Source organism: Agrilus planipennis, unplaced genomic scaffold, assembly GCF_000699045.2.
Source record: "Agrilus planipennis isolate EAB-ADULT unplaced genomic scaffold, Apla_2.0 scaffold16, whole genome shotgun sequence".
In the NCBI taxonomy this organism is placed as follows: Eukaryota; Metazoa; Arthropoda; class Insecta; order Coleoptera; family Buprestidae; genus Agrilus; species Agrilus planipennis.
Window position 1 is genome coordinate 2261146 of NW_020438946.1, and position 17902 is coordinate 2279047.

General features: G+C 30.3%; 5 protein-coding genes across 9 annotated transcripts; 3 read left to right on the plus strand and 2 right to left on the minus strand.

Moving 5' to 3' along the window:
* The first annotated feature begins 1905 nt into the window (after positions 1-1905).
* Positions 1906-6194, plus strand: LOC108741775 (histone-lysine N-methyltransferase, H3 lysine-79 specific-like). 3 transcript variants are annotated; one of them, XM_018476688.2, is made up of 4 exons: positions 1906-2349; positions 3693-3884; positions 4123-4551; positions 4604-6194. In XM_018476688.2, exons 2-4 carry the CDS (start codon positions 3703-3705, stop codon positions 6102-6104), a joined length of 2112 nt encoding a protein of 703 aa, XP_018332190.1. In that variant the 5' UTR covers positions 1906-2349; positions 3693-3702; the 3' UTR covers positions 6105-6194. The 3 variants fall into 3 exon arrangements, with proteins under 3 accessions (XP_018332190.1, XP_018332191.1, XP_018332189.1); XM_018476689.2 differs by lacking the exon at positions 1906-2349 and having other exon boundaries at positions 2760-3772; positions 3833-3884; XM_018476687.2 differs by lacking the exon at positions 1906-2349 and having other exon boundaries at positions 2760-3884.
* On the plus strand, positions 6109-7635 carry LOC108741776 (micronuclear linker histone polyprotein). Of its 2 annotated transcripts, XM_018476691.2 has the most exons (3): positions 6109-6549; positions 6860-7014; positions 7071-7635. In XM_018476691.2, exons 1-3 carry the CDS (start codon positions 6191-6193, stop codon positions 7442-7444), a joined length of 888 nt encoding a protein of 295 aa, XP_018332193.1. In that variant the 5' UTR covers positions 6109-6190; the 3' UTR covers positions 7445-7635. The 2 variants fall into 2 exon arrangements, with proteins under 2 accessions (XP_018332193.1, XP_018332194.1); XM_018476692.2 differs by having other exon boundaries at positions 6860-7161.
* Positions 7636-8443: 808 nt separating this feature from the next.
* Positions 8444-13735, minus strand: LOC108741768 (cylicin-2). 2 transcript variants are annotated; one of them, XM_018476677.2, is made up of 3 exons: positions 13418-13735; positions 12490-13240; positions 8444-11748 (listed from the first exon to the last, which is right to left on the minus strand). In XM_018476677.2, exons 1-3 carry the CDS (start codon positions 13610-13612, stop codon positions 11687-11689), a joined length of 1008 nt encoding a protein of 335 aa, XP_018332179.1. In that variant the 5' UTR covers positions 13613-13735; the 3' UTR covers positions 8444-11686. The 2 variants fall into 2 exon arrangements, with proteins under 2 accessions (XP_018332179.1, XP_018332178.1); XM_018476676.2 differs by having other exon boundaries at positions 12463-13240; positions 13418-13730.
* Positions 13736-14192: 457 nt separating this feature from the next.
* Positions 14193-15653, minus strand: LOC108741767 (RNA-binding protein 40). The gene has a single exon (XM_018476675.2). The coding sequence runs from the start codon at positions 15550-15552 to the stop codon at positions 14263-14265; it is 1290 nt and encodes a 429-aa protein (XP_018332177.1). The 5' UTR covers positions 15553-15653; the 3' UTR covers positions 14193-14262.
* A 346-nt stretch (positions 15654-15999) lies between these two features.
* Positions 16000-17516, plus strand: LOC108741748 (mitochondrial thiamine pyrophosphate carrier-like). Its single transcript, XM_025974694.1, has one exon. The coding sequence runs from the start codon at positions 16143-16145 to the stop codon at positions 17085-17087; it is 945 nt and encodes a 314-aa protein (XP_025830479.1). The 5' UTR covers positions 16000-16142; the 3' UTR covers positions 17088-17516.
* The last annotated feature ends 386 nt before the right edge of the window (positions 17517-17902 follow it).

A 17902-nucleotide genomic window follows, 5' to 3' on the forward strand; every position in this document is an offset into this window, starting at 1 on the left:
ATATGAATTATTTGTTCCCGGCAGACTTCGTACTGCCTCAATCGATAAATAAAAGACCTAAACTTTTGTATAAAATAAACTTAAAATAAACAAAAGGAATCCATAATTAATAAAAAAAAAAATGCTCGGTATGAATGAATTTTTATTATTATTTTCGATTAATTACACATGATGTTGCTTACTTACAAAACAGAGTTTTCCTGAAATATTGGCTTTTTAGAAGGTTTCAAATTGATATCGACAGACACACACAGTTATGATACAGTCTGTTAATTAATTTGTGACAAAACTTAAGATTTATCAATCTACATAACAACTTTCATATTTATTCACCTTTTAAACCTTCTCTGGACTTCCACAAATAATTCAAGACCAAAGTTAGACAAATTGATCCATCCGTTCTCGAGTTTTAGCGAGACTAACGAACAGCAATTAATTTTTAGATATATAGAAGATAGAAGATAGATTTCCCAGTTTGTAGAGACATGCTCTTGTAATATTCATTAATTAAGAAATAGGTAACTAATACAAAATATAGAGATTTGTATTTTATTTTACTATCCTTTCATTAATTAAAAGCCTGCGTCTGCTTATTCCTAACGTTCAGCGTAAGTATTTCCCGACAAAGATAAGGATAATGAATCACTGCTTGGGAATCAGTAGTAGAGAACGATGTGCTGCCTTCGTTAACTTGAAATATGGAATAACCGATTCACATATGTATGTATATTTGTTATATTTACTGATATTCAGATATTTTTCACTGTTGACATTTACATTTTCAAAAATCTTCGAAATTTCTGTTTTATACTCTAATATAAGTTAGCAAAGTTACAATTTCATTTTCTGACACCTTTTTCTTTCGCATGAAACATGTCTGAAATTTTTTAGCAAATATGTGCAGATACTGATGTACATCATTAATTTTTTCAATATCATAAAATCTCAATCTCGAATTCCTTTCTGACCTTTTTGATTTCTGTGACGTATTTTTCATATTCCTTTTTCTGTAATTCTAAATTTGTCATTTAATTTTGATGTAAAGCCTTAAGGCACACTAAATCTCTTATTCAAGTAATGATAAGCACAACTGGTCTTGTCTTGCAATCTTGGTCTTGATCTTGAGAAAATGTAAGACCAATACTGTCTTTATACTAGCAAGATCGAGACCAAGACCAAACGAACAAGACCAAGACTAAAAACAAGACCGAACGAACAAGATCAAGATTAAACCCAAGACCTAATACGCAGGATCAAGACCAAATATTAAAAAAAAGAAAATTTGGTAGTATCTAAAAAGAGGGATCTACAAGAATGTCCCCGGAGTAAGCGTTCTTCGTCCCTAAGTCTGGATGACACATGGTTGGAATATAAAAACAAACTAATTTTTTTTAATATTTTTACTTCTTTCAAGTACCTTGTGGGATTTTGTTAGCTAAAAGGTCAATTTATGAATTGAAGGAAGGGTAACTCTCACAACTAACGACACTATTTTTTTTAAATTCATGACAAGCTCGCATGTATGATTTAAGACAAATATTGTATTGGATTCATGGCCCGTAAAGATTAATCTTTATATTAACTGTGGAATATTATTAAGGACTAACTCTCTTCTATCTTCATTTCGTCGGTCTCATTCCTACGATTNTTTATATAGATATATAGATATAGATAAGATAATAATATGCCAACTTTTACTCATAAACTCTAACCTTTGGTAGAATAAAGAACAAAAGGAAAAACAGCGGGCTGGAAAGAAAGGTAAACTAATTTTACCATAAACTTCAAATGCCTGCAGTTCCGTTGGAATAAAAAATAAAATAAATCAATAGGTAATTATAATAATAATTTTTATATAGCAACAAAACCGTTTTAATTTTAATTTCAAGTGATAACCTACTCGTTTTCTTTTGTTATCCCAATAAATTGGAAATTTTCATCGATCATTGCAGTTAATCAAGTAAAAGCTTTAAGCATAAAATTTGTATGAACACATTTAATGGAAATTGTTATCCCTGGAATCTGTACTACTTTTATTTCCCGGAAAAAGGCAAATTTTATTTATGAGGAAACACATTAGCATATTTGAAACGTGTTGGGAAATTACCTGGTCGGTAGGTCATGAAAAGTGAAACTTAGCGTGTTATGAAACACTGGCATAAAATTAAGCGATAAAATAATGCACGTGTAAACGAAAAATGCGGGTTGTTCACCCTACATTGTTTGTGTAGCTATTTCCATAGCGATACCTTTTATTGACCAAACTAACGTTTTCCCTTCAATATTGATATATTTGTCGCTGGTGAAGCTCGTGGTGATTCATCTCCAGTGAAAAACTATACTGTTGGGGTAAGATAATTACCTATTTGTAACCAGGTAAAGATCCCCCGTATACATTTTCATTAATAAAAATATCATTGAACTCGTTATTTATTTGTTTCAAAGTTGTTAGAATATTTTCAAAATTCTTGTGGATTTTAGCCTTAAAAGTTGATTAATTAGTTTTTTCCATTATTTTTTATTGTACATAAGATTGTAAATTAAAAGTTTTATTTATTGTATTTATAATTTAACAAGAAAAAAGCAAAATATTATACTTTTCATTTACTATAAATTGTGATAGTACATAAGGGACATTTTTCGTTAAAAAATTTAGAAATCGTTTAACTAAGAAATAAAAATAAAAATATGCTGGTACATTAATTACAATAAATTTAGTAAATTCCAATTTTACTAGGAATTGTGTCACATTATACCATCATTATTTTACTTATTTCAAAAATTATCGATTCAAAAATAATATAATAAGTAAAATAGAGTTGTAAAATAGAAAACCTTTTCCTAGAACCCCCAATTTTGGACTTGCAAATACCTTAAAATATTTAAAATCTTTATTAAAAAGTCTAAAATGAACTACATTATAGAAGTCTGTCCTTTAAAAATTTCAGAGCACAAACCCCGACCTTTTCTGCATAGAAAAACAGCAATTTTATATGTAATGAGTTCATATACTTAATGCTAGAAGTTTTTTTGATTTAGGAATACATGAAATTTAGAGAAAAATGTTGCAAACCTTTAATTTAAATAGAGCATTTAAACATTAAATGTATTTGTTAATAAAAGGATTATTTCCGACCATTATAGACTGGAGCGCCTAGATTATGCTATTTATTGATATTTTAGAAATTGATAGACAGCAACAAAGGAATAATTTTTTATTCATACGCCCATAATCAATATTTAACTGTCCAACTGAAAAAATTCCGATATTTGATCATTATCACATCACTGAAGGCTATAAGAATTATTACCACAAAATAAATGAATTTGATGTACTTTAGAAATGCACGTAACAAGTCAGCACTGCTTTAGATATATTATTTTTAATCGCAAAAAGAAAATAAACTTTGGTTGGGATTCTCCTTTAGTCTGCTATAGCAAATATTGTAAACTTTTTTGAAATACATAGACGAGAACTCTGATTAGTTAAAGCTTTTTTTTTCAAATATTTATTTTCTTTTTTTATAAATTTTACAATATCATTCGAAAGTAACTGGGAACCGAAGGACTGTAAGCCATAAGGGTTGCGGAAATTTTGTCTTTAATTAACTTTTAAAGCTTTTTAAACGCACACGAGATATTCTTATAATTTATTTGTATGAAATACTAAATTAACGAGGTTTTGTTTTTAGTACAAATGATATGTCAACTTTTATTCACAAACCCCAGTCTTTGGTAGAAAGAAAGAAACAACAGTGGGCCCGAGAGAAAGGTAAACTAATTTTGCCACACATTAGACCAAGTCGCGCATATCATTTTTCGTTTTCTTCAGAAGAACTATCTCGACTTAGAACACCTTGGGGCAAAGAGATTATCCAAACTAGGTTTGTATAAATTATTTAGCATACATCTAATTTAATTTATTTAAAATTATGATAATGCCATGTAAGTATATCACATACAAACGGTTTTCACAGGCACGGCGAGAAGGATTACTAATATAAAAAATTCAATAACTATTTTCGTATGCATTTAAAGAGGATAAAAGGTCACATTCTTTCCATGTTTTTAAGCAAATTGTTAATAATGCCTATTGATGAAAATTAGCCGATCGCCTTTCAGATCAAGACAACTTTCTCGAGCTAGTTCAAATTCTGATCTTTACCCTCCTAATAACGAACTAAATCGCCGACCTAGTTTGCCGCCAATACACCAAAGTCCTACTTCTTCGTACGAAGAACACGAAAAAGATTTTGGTGGCGAGACGTCAGGTTATGGAAGCGACAATCCCAATCACACTCCAGAACAAAGAAAGTGGAATGAGCAATACGCCAATCCTTGGGGGAGTCAATCGGACGTTAAAACGTTTTGGGAGACACCAGATGAAATTAGTAAAATTAAGGATGCCCCGGGATGGTTAAAAAGGGGACTACAACGAAACGTGGAATTGATCGTAGCAAACAGTTCGCCATCAGAATCTCCAGAACAAGATTATAAGCATGATTTTGATCATGATAGGCCAAGTACCGGCTCAAGTGGCTCTCAAACTCGGTAAGTAGGTCTTATCTAAGTACTTTTAAATAATACCTTGTTGTCTTTTTAGTTCGTTTATTAGAGGCCAAAATATACCACTTGATCCTGTTGAAGTGGCGGAAAGGGAACAGAAACGACAAAGAGCTTTAGCTCATCAGGAAGCCATCAAACTTCAGCTAGAAGAGAAAGAACGGAAAAAGAAAGAAGAACGGGAACGAAAGTTGAACGAAGAAAGAATGGAAGAAGTTAGATTGGAAAAAGAACGCGAAATTGAAAGGGAGCGAGTAGAAAGAGAACAGAAGGCGTTGAAGGAAAAACAAGAGAAAGAGCAAAAACGTAAAGAAGCAATGAAGCAGGCATTAGAATTGGCTCAGAAACAGGCGGAAGAAATGCGAAAACAGAAAACTAGAACAAACGTCATTTTACCAGAATGTTCCGCTGAAAATCCAGAAAAGTGCCAAAAACCTGAAAGTAAAGAAGAAGTCGAAGACAGCAAAATAAGGAAGCAGTTAAAAGAAATCGATACCTCTTTTGAAGAAACTGAAATTAAAAAGGTTTCCCAAGAAAGTAGTAATAAGATTTTAGATAATTCAATAGATTGTGCTGTAAATAATAGACCAGGTACTTCAGCAAAATTAATTCAGACTCCGAACCAACACCTAATATTACAACCGTCTTTAGAAACAATAAATTCAATGCCATTTGCACTACTAATGTCAAATGGCAACGGAGGGACTTCGTTAGTACCCATCGCAATTCCAATTACAACATTTGGCGAAGAACAATCACCGAAAAGGACTATTAATCGCGTTTTAACCCCCTCTTCTTATAGGCATAGAAAGTTTCGTAACAGTAGCACTCAGACTGATAGCTCATTTCTGTTGGATCGAAGAAAATGCAATAAAAACAGGATCAGTGCTCAAAAGAAAAGAATTTTTAGCAATTACGAGAGCAGTAGAAGGGGGAGCAGGGTGGGAACTTCCGACAGTTTGAATTTGAGTGACAGGCCAAAATGGGGTGCAAATAGACCCCACACTCGTTATTTAAAACAAAGCGAAAAAGATCTTCTCTATCAAAGGAGGAAATCAAGAACGAAAAGGTGCCAATCACGAAATTACGAAAGGAAAGACAATAACTATTCGCCACACTCTAGTGACGACAGTGAAACTGCGAGTGCGAATGTATATTCTAACAATGAAACAATAAAGAAAAGGACCCGAGCTTTGTGGCAAAAACAGGATAATATAAGTGGATTGAATCCACTGAAAACAGAAATTATTCCCTTGGAAACACACAACAACCAAATTTATTACAAGTTGCCTGAATGTGAAAAGTGCTTCTGTCGTTGTCATAATAGTAATACTACTACTACCGATATTTTAAAAATAGACCACGACACCAAAAATAATAATCTGAATAATAACAATCAGAATTTAATTGTTAATAACGAAATAACAGATAGACTCACGAACACCTTTCAAAATCAACTACACCTCAAGGAAGAAACCGATTCACTTTGCACTTTATCTGTTTCTTTATCACACGACAATAGCAAAGAAAGTTCTCTTTAATATTAAATTTCTGCTTTGGTATAAACAATCCGTCCTTAATACCTAAATAATGTTTAATTCGTTTTGGCTTAGGATTTTGCTATAAAATGGCAAAGTTAGATGACTTTCTTACTAAGAAAAAAGAAACTGCTCCAATTTTGGATTTATTCCGAGTGACCGCCAAGTCTCCAGAAGAATTCAAAAAACTTCACGACAAACTCCCAGAATTCAAAATTAAACCAGAAAAAGTTCGCGCCGAGGATTTGAAGATTAGAGAAAAGAATTTTAAGTTTAAGGCTGGGAAGAAAGACTTGAAAATTTTGAAGCAGTCTTATGCGTTCTTAGATCCCGTTCCATCTGAGATGAATGAAGTTAACATTGACGAATTAGCCGTGGTACCAATAGAATGGAAAATGTTAACTTTACTTCGTCCAAAAACAAGAACCGAGGAGGAAATGTTTTCCAGGTAATTAATAATAGTGGAAGGCTCCACTATTCCATTTTAAAAAAATAAAATATGCACAATTTTTGAAAATATTAAATTGTTCCCATCTGAAGAAACTATTGTATAGTAAAACGGTTAAGAAAATCTATTCAGGAATCAAAATATAGTTAATTCTTTAAAAAATATCGTATTAATGAATGATTTGTTAACGAGCACAATCAACATCATTAGGAGTTAATTTTATGAAGATTGCTGAATAGCAAGGGATAAACTTAAACAGGAATACTTCACTTTAAAATTATGTAGGATTATTTCTAAATTATTCTTTAAGGCTTGTGGAACTACGAAAATTAGCTATAAAAACATCTGCGAAAGATAGACGGTCTTATGGTATAGATCGTCAAATAAAGAAGACAAAGAACAAAGCTGGAGTTGTTGAAACGAAAATTATTGCCTGTAAAGAATGCGGTGACGAATTTTGTACAGGTACGTACTCCAATAATAATTTTTGCATATTTATTCCTTTCAATGGTACCCCCTAGGTGAATGGTGTATAAAATTTACGTATGATTCTTTTATGAGAGTTTCCGATGGTTTAATGCATCAGCTAGCGGTGAAATCTTCTACCACTGCGCCAAAACAAGTGATCAAATCTAAAAAAGGTTTAGGAAGAAGATCGAGATCTACTACAAAGTCGAGTAGAAGTAAATCGCATAAGAAGACCAAGTCAAAGTCAAAATCTCCAGAAAAATCTTCTTCCAAAAGGTCAACGATGGTTAGAAGTAAATCATCAACAAAACTTCTTAACAAGTCAAAGTCTGTGGAAGTTACGTCTCAAAAATCACCTTCTAAAAAGTCTCCATCAAAAACAGCAACAAAATCTAAATCCAAAAAATTCAAGAAATCAAAAAAGTGAGAAAACTAAGCAGTAGGTAAATAAGAAAAAAGCAACTTATTTGCAGGAGCTAATCTAAAAATGTAAACTGGTTATCACGATTATGAATGAAACTAATATTTTTATGGCAATTTGCAAGCTTTCTTATTGGTAAAATGGTTTGAAGAAGTACATAAAGGTTTATTTAGTTTATATTTAAGTATGTGTATATTATCCAGAGTTGCTAATTATTATACTTGCCACTTCTTTTTACAATACATAAATCGAGTAGATAATTAACTACAACGTTATCATTTGTTGTTTTAAATTGTAGTATTAATTGAAAAAAAACTTTTGTTTGTGAAGTATTGACATTCATTGAGGTAATTAATAAATACTTTTTGGGAAGTCAACCCCCAACAATACTATTATCGTTACACATATTAGTAAAAATAAAACAAATCAAGTAGGTAATTAACTATAACCCGTACTGCCTATTTAACGTTATCATCATCAAGAAAGACGATAACTAGAAGTGTTAATTTTTTAAATCATATAATACAGTTTAGAATAAATTTTTGGTGATTTTTTCCAAAGAGACATTTTNGTGAGAAAACTAAGCAGTAGGTAAATAAGAAAAAAGCAACTTATTTGCAGGAGCTAATCTAAAAATGTAAACTGGTTATCACGATTATGAATGAAACTAATATTTTTATGGCAATTTGCAAGCTTTCTTATTGGTAAAATGGTTTGAAGAAGTACATAAAGGTTTATTTAGTTTATATTTAAGTATGTGTATATTATCCAGAGTTGCTAATTATTATACTTGCCACTTCTTTTTACAATAGAGATTTGAAAATATGAGGGTTTTTATTTGAAAATTAACGTATCTATCTACCGTTTTTATTAATAATTAGCAGTACCAAACATTAAAAGCAAACGTAAAAGTACTTTTCAAAAATAACGATTTCATTCTGATGTCATACCAACTTTCCAATAACACAAATACAAGTCATTTAGCTGTAAATAAAACGAAAGTGCTGTATTTTAAAATATATTTTTAAAAATGGTCCCCATAATTGTGACAAACCACACACATATAAATAGTTTACTAAAGTAAGTACTATTTACAATATCGAAAGCTATACACAGACATATCTTCTTGTAAACGCATATGAATAAAGCCCTCCCTCAATAAGCAACAGCAAAAATTAAAATAAACTTGTGATCATTTGTTATAAAAATACATTAAAGAGAATTATTATTTATTTTTTAGATGGGAAATAATTAATTTTTTGTCTTTAGAAACCCGTTCTACACAGGGCCTACAGTTAATATTTGCATTTATATTTTTATAATTTGAATAAACTTCTATTAAAATAACACTAATAATACGACAATTTCTTTTGTTTATTATATTGTCCAGAAAAGGAAAGCATATAGAGTTTCATGGTCGATTAATAGCACTTCCAAACAATAAAGTGTACCTACTTTAGATAGAGAACAGGTGTAAGTATTGCACAGTTTTAGTACATCTTGATGGTAGTAAAACTGCTCTGTCCCTCGAAAGATATAAGAAAGAAGAAAATTCGCTATGACAAGACATCTAGGTGATGTGAAACATCGAAACTCGTTATTACTGAAGCAAGTGAAAATGGAAATAGAAATAAGTCGTTAATATTTTTGTCGACGCTCTTGTTTTTAAATCACATAAATACTACAAATGAAGTAGTGTGTACACGTGTAATAGTGCAAGTGAAAATGTTGTGAGGGCGAGAAGACGATCGCCCCGTCTTGCCACGCTTGAGTCGGTTAGCCCTTAGGCGCGCTAAATGATGTTTCACATTCACAAGATCTAAATAAAAATAAGAACCCGCTTATACAAACAAAGCAGTAGTAAAGTAAATCCACATATTTTAAGTTGACAACGGTAAAAATGTAACCACTCTTATATAACATCGTAAAGTCTGTTTATGTACATACACAATAGATAGAAAACTATGGAGACTTTGAAAATAATATGTTATGATACATACGATACTATTTGTTATTCCTTTCGTTAATTATATTATTAAAAGATAAATTTCAATTTCTTCAAAATATACATTTCCTTCTTGTACTATTCTTACATAAATAAATTGATTAACAATTTGTTATTGCCATTACAATGTACACTATTTATATAGAAAAGAAGTAAACACTTATTAAACACGTATTTAAAAAATTTCTATCAGGTCGTTATTACATCGATGTATAAGTAGATGGATAGATTGTAGAATAACATTTTTTTTTCTAGGTTTATTAATATTAAATTAAATATATTCGTTTTATTATTTTCTTAACAAACATAAAAATGACCGCTTCATACATCAACCTAATATTATAAAACGTTCTATTAATTAATAAAAAATCCCAATTAAACTATACACCAAATGGCAACATAAAAATAAAAGTAATACAATTAAAGTTAACTATAAATTATCTAATATGAAAAAAATAATATGAAACAAATATTGACTAAAAAAAGTTTTTGGAAGACATTAAAATTGGTAGCAGTGACTATAAATTTTAAAAATTATAAAATACAAACTCGACACAAAAAGACACAGATATAATGTTTAGCTAGAAAAACGTGTGGAAGATTAAAAAGTTTTCTTATATTATTAACACAAGTATACCTGGCCTTAAGGCTTTTATTTCATTAAAATATCATGACAACGCATAAAGTACTTAAAATATTTTTGTAAACCTAACACCAACAAAAATTTTAAAATTTACACCTTCAACATTACAGTAAACAAAATGAAATAAAAAAATGGAATGCAGGGTAAAATTAGTTTCTAAAAGCATTTTTTAACGTCTATTTTCCCAAAATACACCTACTTACATATAAGAAAAACCATTTCAAACTAATTCGTCTATTAAACACCATAAGCATTTTAAAGTAATATTTTTTATGCGAAGAAAGTAATTTTTCGTTAGCGGTTAAAAAAGTGTAGAAAAATTGTCGTTTGTAATAAATGAGTTTGTTTGGAAGCAATTTAATGTTATCTATATATTTTTGTGAAATATATATAAATTTGTATACATAGAAAAATACTGAGGTATTTATTTCCTTCTGGAAGTATCATATTGTATGTAAAATAGCCGAAAATTTTAATCAGGAGAATTACTGCTTAAATTAAACTTACTCAACGTAAGATAGTTTTATTCCGCTCTAATGCACCAAGAAATATACGAAGTTATTCACATTACGGGAACAATTTAAGTATCTTAAATAAAACCTAAAATTTAGATATTGAATCACAAAAATGGATCACTCTGTATGTACCAGAGTTCGCCTCTTTAAATATTTTTGATAGTATTAGAAAAATGTCTCAAGCTTTAAGGGCGATGGATTTCACAAAAACTACTTTGAACATTAGTGAAAAATGAAACGAGTGCAACTAAAATTCTAGGTAGGTACCCTTTTTAACTTCAGAGCATGCCTACTTAACGTTATCATTATTTTTTGCATACTTTCAACAGTCAAGTTTTCTTTTAAATCCCCAAACGTGTGCAGTTTGAATCAGCGATTTTGCGCAAAATTCTTTAAATAGCCAAGTTTATGAATCTGGAAAATTATATTGATAAAATGAAAACAATATTGATGGAAGCATTAAGTAGATATACCCTATTTTTAAAAAAGTGTAACCTTAATTTTATATGTACTTACTCATTTCATTTTTCACCTATTTCAAAGCTTATCTTCAAAATTAAAAAAAAAAAAGATATCGATATTTGCAATACTTTAAAATAAATAAAGTAGAAAAGTTTTAAGCTAATTAACTAATGAATTTATTTAACAGAATGTACTAATAGTCAAATTAATTTATTTTTGGAAATGGGAAGATTAATCTTTTTTCCAAACTAAACGTAAAAAACAGTAATTGCATAAAAAAAATTATAAGGTAATTTTCATACACAGATATGACTATTATTTTTAAGGCAATCACATAATGTACAGATACGATTATTACACAATGGCCAGCGTTCACATTAAGCTTCACACAAAATTTTCCAAGAAATACAGCCGAAAATTTTTTACATAATAAGACAAACTTTTTAAATTGGTGTTAATTTCTTTTTGTCACAAATTAAATTTTTATTGGTTATTTTAAGTCTTTAAATTATGAATAACGGAGATCTCAGTCTCATGGCATGATTGTGATCACATACCTTTACTCTCATATTATTATTTTTGTAATCAATTTTTGAGAGTGTTGCCTGTTAATGCAAGTTTGATTAGTTGTCCCTGCGGGCTTTCTTTTTGCTCTTTTTTACCATTTTTGCTTCAGTCCAACTTTCTGGAAACGTTAAAAATAACAATGAGAGAAGAATTTCTTGTAAGATACACTAAACACTCGATAGTGTGAACATCACAGAACAAACTAAACCTTCGCCTATAAAAACGAATGTCAAGTAGCTTTAAAAATTGAATTTCGCAGTTGCTGTTGTACTATTGTTGTAAATCCCTGATCAATATGTGAAATGTTGCTTTCAAAAACCAATGTGACTTACTCCTTATTAAAAATTGCTCGTGATTCGAGAATTAAATAATGGTCAAAGTTTTACATATTTAGCCAAAATAATGGTAACGCAAAAATAGAAAAGATAATCAATCTCTAAAGCAGAGAGGTATATACATTAGACCCAACAAAAAAAAAAACATTCAAAAGTTCAGAGTTTCCCAATACAGAAAAAAGTGATTTCATGATCAATGAAATAAAACTTTTATTGTGGTCAAATAACTAAAAAGAAAAAACTAATTTGTTTCCATTTGGCGAAAATGAAAAACAATTTACAACCTGTGGAAGATTGCTACAGCACTTCTGTGAACAACTCTTCTGCTTGATTAGAATTAATGTAATGTTTGATAAATATAAATAAAAATTAAAAAATTTAAAATCTTATTACTAATTGTAGATGTTTATTACACATTAAACATTCGTTATGTGAATCAATGTTTTTTTTCTGTTCACACTTTGTAGTGTCTGCTGTAATACTGCAGTAAAACTTACCCCCAAGTTCATCAAAGACTACACTACCTTGAGGTTGGTCAGCATTCTTTTCTTCAGCATTAACCTCCTTTGGTGTTTCCAAAATTTCTTTTGGTTTTTCTTCTTCAACATTGGGTTCTTTATCTTGCAAGACCTCCTTTGGCTTTTTGTTTGTTTTTTTCTCTTTAACATCTTCAATTTTCTTCACCTCAATAGTTTCTTGCAATTTAGGAGCTGAATCAGGTTGAACTTCATTTTCTTCAGACTTTTCTACTTTATTCTCCTTGGGTTTCTTTACTTTCTTTTCTTTTTTTCCTTTAACTTCTTCGGCTTTTGTTATTTCAACTTTATCTGCCTTTAGAGAATATTGTTGAGTAATTACTTGAAGTACTACTTCAATTCTGTTTTCTTTATCACTATCTTGATTCTTCAAATCGTCTTTCTTTTCTTTCTCAGAAGTCTTCAATGATTTGTTTGGGTTCTCCTTCTTAGTCGGGGTTTCTTGTTTTTTCTTTTTGTCATTCTTTTTGGGAATTGTTTCCCAGCCATCATCATCAAAGTCCACAGGTTTGCTTACTGGTACTTTACTCTTGGCAGCCTTCTTAGGTTTTACATCGTCACTTTTTGCCTTTACAACGTCTGTCTTATTTTCATTTAATTTAGTTTCTTTAGCATCAGACTTTTTATCCTTCTTTTGCTTAGGGGTTTCTTGGTTTTCTTTACTAGGAGATTTCTTAATGTTTTTTTCTTTTACCTTCTCATTTTTTGAATTGTCTTGATTAACGTGTCCGTTACTTTTCTAAACAAAAAAGTATATGAAAACAAAACGTTCTTAGTCAACAAAAAGTAACACCAAGAAAAAAAGTTAAGTATATTAAACGATTTTCTTCTTGGCATATGGCTATGCATAACCTTCATGTTATTGAATAAACATGAACTATGACAGGTTTAATAAATTAACATCAATGTTACCTACCTTATTTTCTTTTGTTTTCCGTTTTTTAGTGAAATTTCTTCGTTCTTCGTTAGAAATTAGGGTAAGTTTATCGAACTGCGGTTGCTCTGGCGATTTAAATCCAAAAACGAAGACTAAGATAACACTTACGAGAGCTAAAGCAACTGGAATACATAACGTTAACTGATTATTTATAAAATTATTCATCAATTCCATTTTAACTATTTTTTAATTAGTTTTAATGTGGATCTGAAACATCAACAACCTAGACAATGATAATGACGCGGCCGTGACGTTCACCAACATGCACAAACAGATCAGCCAAATTATTTGTTATGGACTTTTTCATATTATTGGAAAGTGTATGGATAACGGTCAGATAGTTTATGGTTTCTGATGGTATGGCTGTGGCTAAGTAATCGCTCTCCTCTAATAAATTATTAAAAACTATCGTTATCATGACTCCAAAAACGCCGTTTTTTAATAATTAATGAATATTTGTAAAAATGTAAAGTATAATGAAAATATTCATATAGCCTTTAAGGATGTGTAGTATTTATACCGCACAATGGCGACCGTTGGTAGCCATTTTGTGCGGTCAATAACATATGGATACTATGCAAAATCGCAGAGAAAATTCCTGTAATTTGATATGTAAATGAACCAAAAAACACATAAACCGTCATAAAGATTACATCGTGTAATTATGATACTGTTTGATTGAGTAATTATTTACGATCTACATGTATTCAGCATCGAATACTTTAAAATTGGTTGAGAATGAAAATAATATATATAAGCATTTCATTTCTTGTTTATTATTATATGTATTTACAATTATTAATCAATTCACTCATACATTCAAGTTACTTTTTATTTGTGGTTGTTGCCGATCGTGCATATACTACAACTAATGGTTTATCTTTTAAAATAAATCCGTTTGTTTCTTTTAATGCCCTCTGAGCTGTTTGCACACTGTTTAATGTTACAAATGCTTGACCTTTCATTCTTCCTTCCTTCATTAATTTTATATCGAAAGTACTTTCCTTATTGTTGTCTTCAACACAATAACGTTTGTAAATATACTCCAAGTCTTTTTCTTCAACATTTTTTGCAATATTTTTAATATAAAGTCTAGAACTTGGGGCCCCACAATGGTAGTTCTTATAAACTGGCACAACTCCAAGATCTTTGGCTGGTATTCTATTGGCATTAAGTTCTTCCTCAGTAATCATGTCCGATTTAGGTGTTTCTACTGTTTCTTCTATATCTTCTTCTTTTTCAGTGACCTCTGGCTTTGGTTGAGGTATATCAAAATTATCAGATGAAACTTTCACCTCTATTTTTCTTGACTGTATTTCAATTCTTTCAAAGACATCTTCTGCTTTTCCTACAGACTTATTGCTTGAAGGTGTTACAGCAACATTTGGTTTAATAAACTTGGGTCTCTTCACAGTTTTTTTTTGAGGCATTTTTCTTTTTTCTGGTATAATGCCCTTATTTTGATTACTACACTCAGGGTCACTTTCAATTTCTGATTCAGAAGATTCTTCTCTAACATTTTGTTCTGATAACTCTGTTTTATTTTGAACAACAGGATGCACAATAGGTTGTCGTACTTGAGGTGGGTCTGGAACGTCAGAAAATGGCGGTGGCAAGTTCATTCTGTTCATTAGATGTAGTACTTGAGTATAAAATTTTGGAATGGATGCAAGAGCATGGGCTATGTTGTTGATTGTTGCTCGATTAGGTTTAGGATAGACATATTTTAAATGTGAAGCAGGTGGCTGATAAAAACTTACTGAATTGTTAAAGGCGTTAAGTTTGTTTATAAATGATTGCAGGTACTTCTTGGAATTATGTTCTGTCGTTTTACTGAGTTCAATGTTAGGATTTTGAGTTTTTCCGGCGATATCATGTTCAGCATATTCAACGACGAGTCTCGAATTTAAAACGTTAAGTTGGTGTAATCGAAGTAAGACATTTTTTGCAACTTCTTTAGAGCTAAATTTTGCAAATACCACCGATTTTTGCTTCGCTTTTGATGTAATAATCTTGATATCACTAGCTCCGAAATGTCTCAAAAGATCTTCTTTTTCGGCATTCGTAAGTTCTTTTGGAAAGTTCCTAATTTTCAACGTATCGTCACACACCATTTTTATCGTCAAAATAAAACTTTATGTATTAGTTCAATTAATAACTGTAAATAAACTGTAACACAACATAACATTAATAAAGTTGAGGTTATGCAGAAGCAGACGTTTGACGTTTATTTATGGAAAATACATGGATTTATGGTTTTTGTGAATAATTTGGGTGTTTACATACACCCTTTATCGGTAAAAAATTATTTTAAATTTAATATTGTGTATGATTTATTTATTTAGTCATTAAGGGTTTTAAGAACTAAAAACATCATTTTAAAGGCAATTAATTTTTTGTCCTTTTCTATTTTAATTTATGTCATGGGAAATAATAATTTGCTGAATGGTGATATGATATCGGATAGTTTGATAGATTAAAGATACAATCTATTATCTATGGATACAATATTATTATCTATGTACAATATTCCTTTAATCTATGGATAGTGTTATCTGTCATGAAACAAGGTTAATCTAAATTTAAAAAATTAATTTTTTATTAATTTAAATTGTTACATTTGATATATAAAATTATTTAAAATAACTGTAATGTGTAATAATGTAAAAGTTGTAATTAAAGTTGAAATTAAACTTTTGAACAAATGGTGAACTATGAAGTAGTAGAAGAGAAAAAGCTTACAAAAAATGATTTCGCTATTGCTGGAGCCTTTTCTGGTTTTATGACAAGAGGATTATGTCAACCTTTAGATGTATTGAAAATTAGATTCCAATTACAAGTTGAAAAGATTGCTCATCATCATGAGGGAAAATATAAATCTATTTTGCATGCTATTCAATTAATGATCGCTGAGGAAGGTTTCCTATCACTTTGGAAAGGTCATGTTCCTGCACAATGGTTATCTGTTGTTTATGGAATGGCGCAGTTCTGGTGCTTTGAATCACTTACATCAATAACTAGAAGGACTCCACATTTGCAAAATCACAAGCATATTTCCAATTTTGCTTGTGGAGCTATTTCAGGAGGTGTTGCAACACTTTCATCTTTTCCATTTGATGTTATAAGAACTAGATTAATCGCCCAAGGTGAAGAGCATAAATTATATTCAGGATTCATTCATTGTTCTTATCATATTATAAGGCATGAAGGTGTTCCAGTTCTATTTCGGGGTTTATTGCCAACATTTATTCAAGTGGTACCATATGCAGGTGTCCAATTTATGTCTTATAAATTTTTTGTCAACATTTTCAAGTCATTAATGGGAAGTAAAGAGAAAGATTATTCTTTTAGTAGTTCTTTAACTGCTGGAAGTATTGCAGGGCTATTTGCAAAAATTGCTGTATATCCATTGGATGTAACAAAAAAAAGATTACAAATTCAGGGAATTGAACATATTAGAAAGCCTTTTGGGAAGGTTTTTTCTTGTCAGGGAATGATGGATTGCATACGTAAAATTTATGCAATAGAGGGTGTAATTGGGTTCTACAAAGGTTTAAATCCAAGTTTGTTGAAAGCCGTAGTCACTTCAGGGATGTATTTTGCAACTTATGAATTAATGTGTAAAATTATAGTAGATTTGAAAAGTTGATCTGATAATATTGTAGTAAATGTTAAATCAAAGTAACTAACAATAAGTGAAATTACACTGAATGTTCAATTATTTATGTCTGGACTGGTGGTTCCATTGGATTAAAGTATGGTGAACAAATTAAACCTATTAAGTTAGTTTGGCAATATTAAAGTTGAATAGACTAATGACTTATCTAAACTAAGGTAAACAAGTTCTTTCAATGTAGTACACAATATGTAAGATTTATTTCTCTAAATGTAATAAGTACCATGTATTTATTTTTTACGACTTCATTGTTCCACTTTCCTCTAGTCATGTTTTAAAAAATACCTCATCGTTGCTGTTTCTATTTATATATTTATTTTCCTTACGTACGTCTATTGTGTATATTAGTTACGTAATTAGAGATTATAAAGCGAGGAATGTTAAAAATACTCAATAAAGCAAATTCCTTCGGGAATAATTAAGAAAAGATTTATTTTATTATTTTTTTGGATTTTTCAAGATCGTCAGTCTAAAGAGTGAAAGGGCACGCACTTTCACTCCTTTCTATCCTGAGCCAATTTTCCGAAAACTACAATATCCCACGTTCCTGCTATTTGCGAACAGTTCCTTTGCCTCTCTTTATTCCTGTATATGCTTCTAATATGTCGATATCTAGCTCTTCGTTTTTTAGATGCCCTACCGACATATCTGTCCTTTCATGTCGACTTTCATAGCGCCCCTTGTTACTTTTTCTAGTGTCTTTTCATTTGTAAATTTTTCTACCGATGTTTTATTATTATTCGTCATGCATCTCACATTAATATCTGTCACTATACGAAATTTTTATT

Bases quoted from the DNA above. Each gene is read 5' to 3' on its own strand.
- LOC108741775 (XM_018476688.2), top strand. From the start codon at position 3,703: ATGTCAACTTTTATTCACAAACCCCAGTCTTTGGTAGAAAGAAAGAAA. The intron at 3,885-4,122 runs GTTTGTATAAAT...ATCGCCTTTCAG, and splicing joins AAAGAGATTATCCAAACTAG to ATCAAGACAACTTTCTCGAG. The intron at 4,552-4,603 runs GTAAGTAGGTCT...TTGTCTTTTTAG, and splicing joins TCAAGTGGCTCTCAAACTCG to TTCGTTTATTAGAGGCCAAA.
- LOC108741776 (XM_018476691.2), top strand. From the start codon at position 6,191: ATGGCAAAGTTAGATGACTTTCTTACTAAGAAAAAAGAAACTGCTCCA. The intron at 6,550-6,859 runs GTAATTAATAAT...TTATTCTTTAAG, and splicing joins GAGGAGGAAATGTTTTCCAG to GCTTGTGGAACTACGAAAAT. The intron at 7,015-7,070 runs GTACGTACTCCA...GGTACCCCCTAG, and splicing joins CGGTGACGAATTTTGTACAG to GTGAATGGTGTATAAAATTT.
- LOC108741768 (XM_018476676.2), bottom strand. From the start codon at position 13,612: ATGGAATTGATGAATAATTTTATAAATAATCAGTTAACGTTATGTATT. The intron at 13,241-13,417 runs GTAGGTAACATT...TTTTTTGTTTAG, and splicing joins GGAAAACAAAAGAAAATAAG to AAAAGTAACGGACACGTTAA. The intron at 11,749-12,462 runs GTAAGTTTTACT...TAACGTTTCCAG, and splicing joins AGTCTTTGATGAACTTGGGG to AAAGTTGGACTGAAGCAAAA.
- LOC108741767 (XM_018476675.2), bottom strand. From the start codon at position 15,552: ATGGTGTGTGACGATACGTTGAAAATTAGGAACTTTCCAAAAGAACTT.
- LOC108741748 (XM_025974694.1), top strand. From the start codon at position 16,143: ATGGTGAACTATGAAGTAGTAGAAGAGAAAAAGCTTACAAAAAATGAT.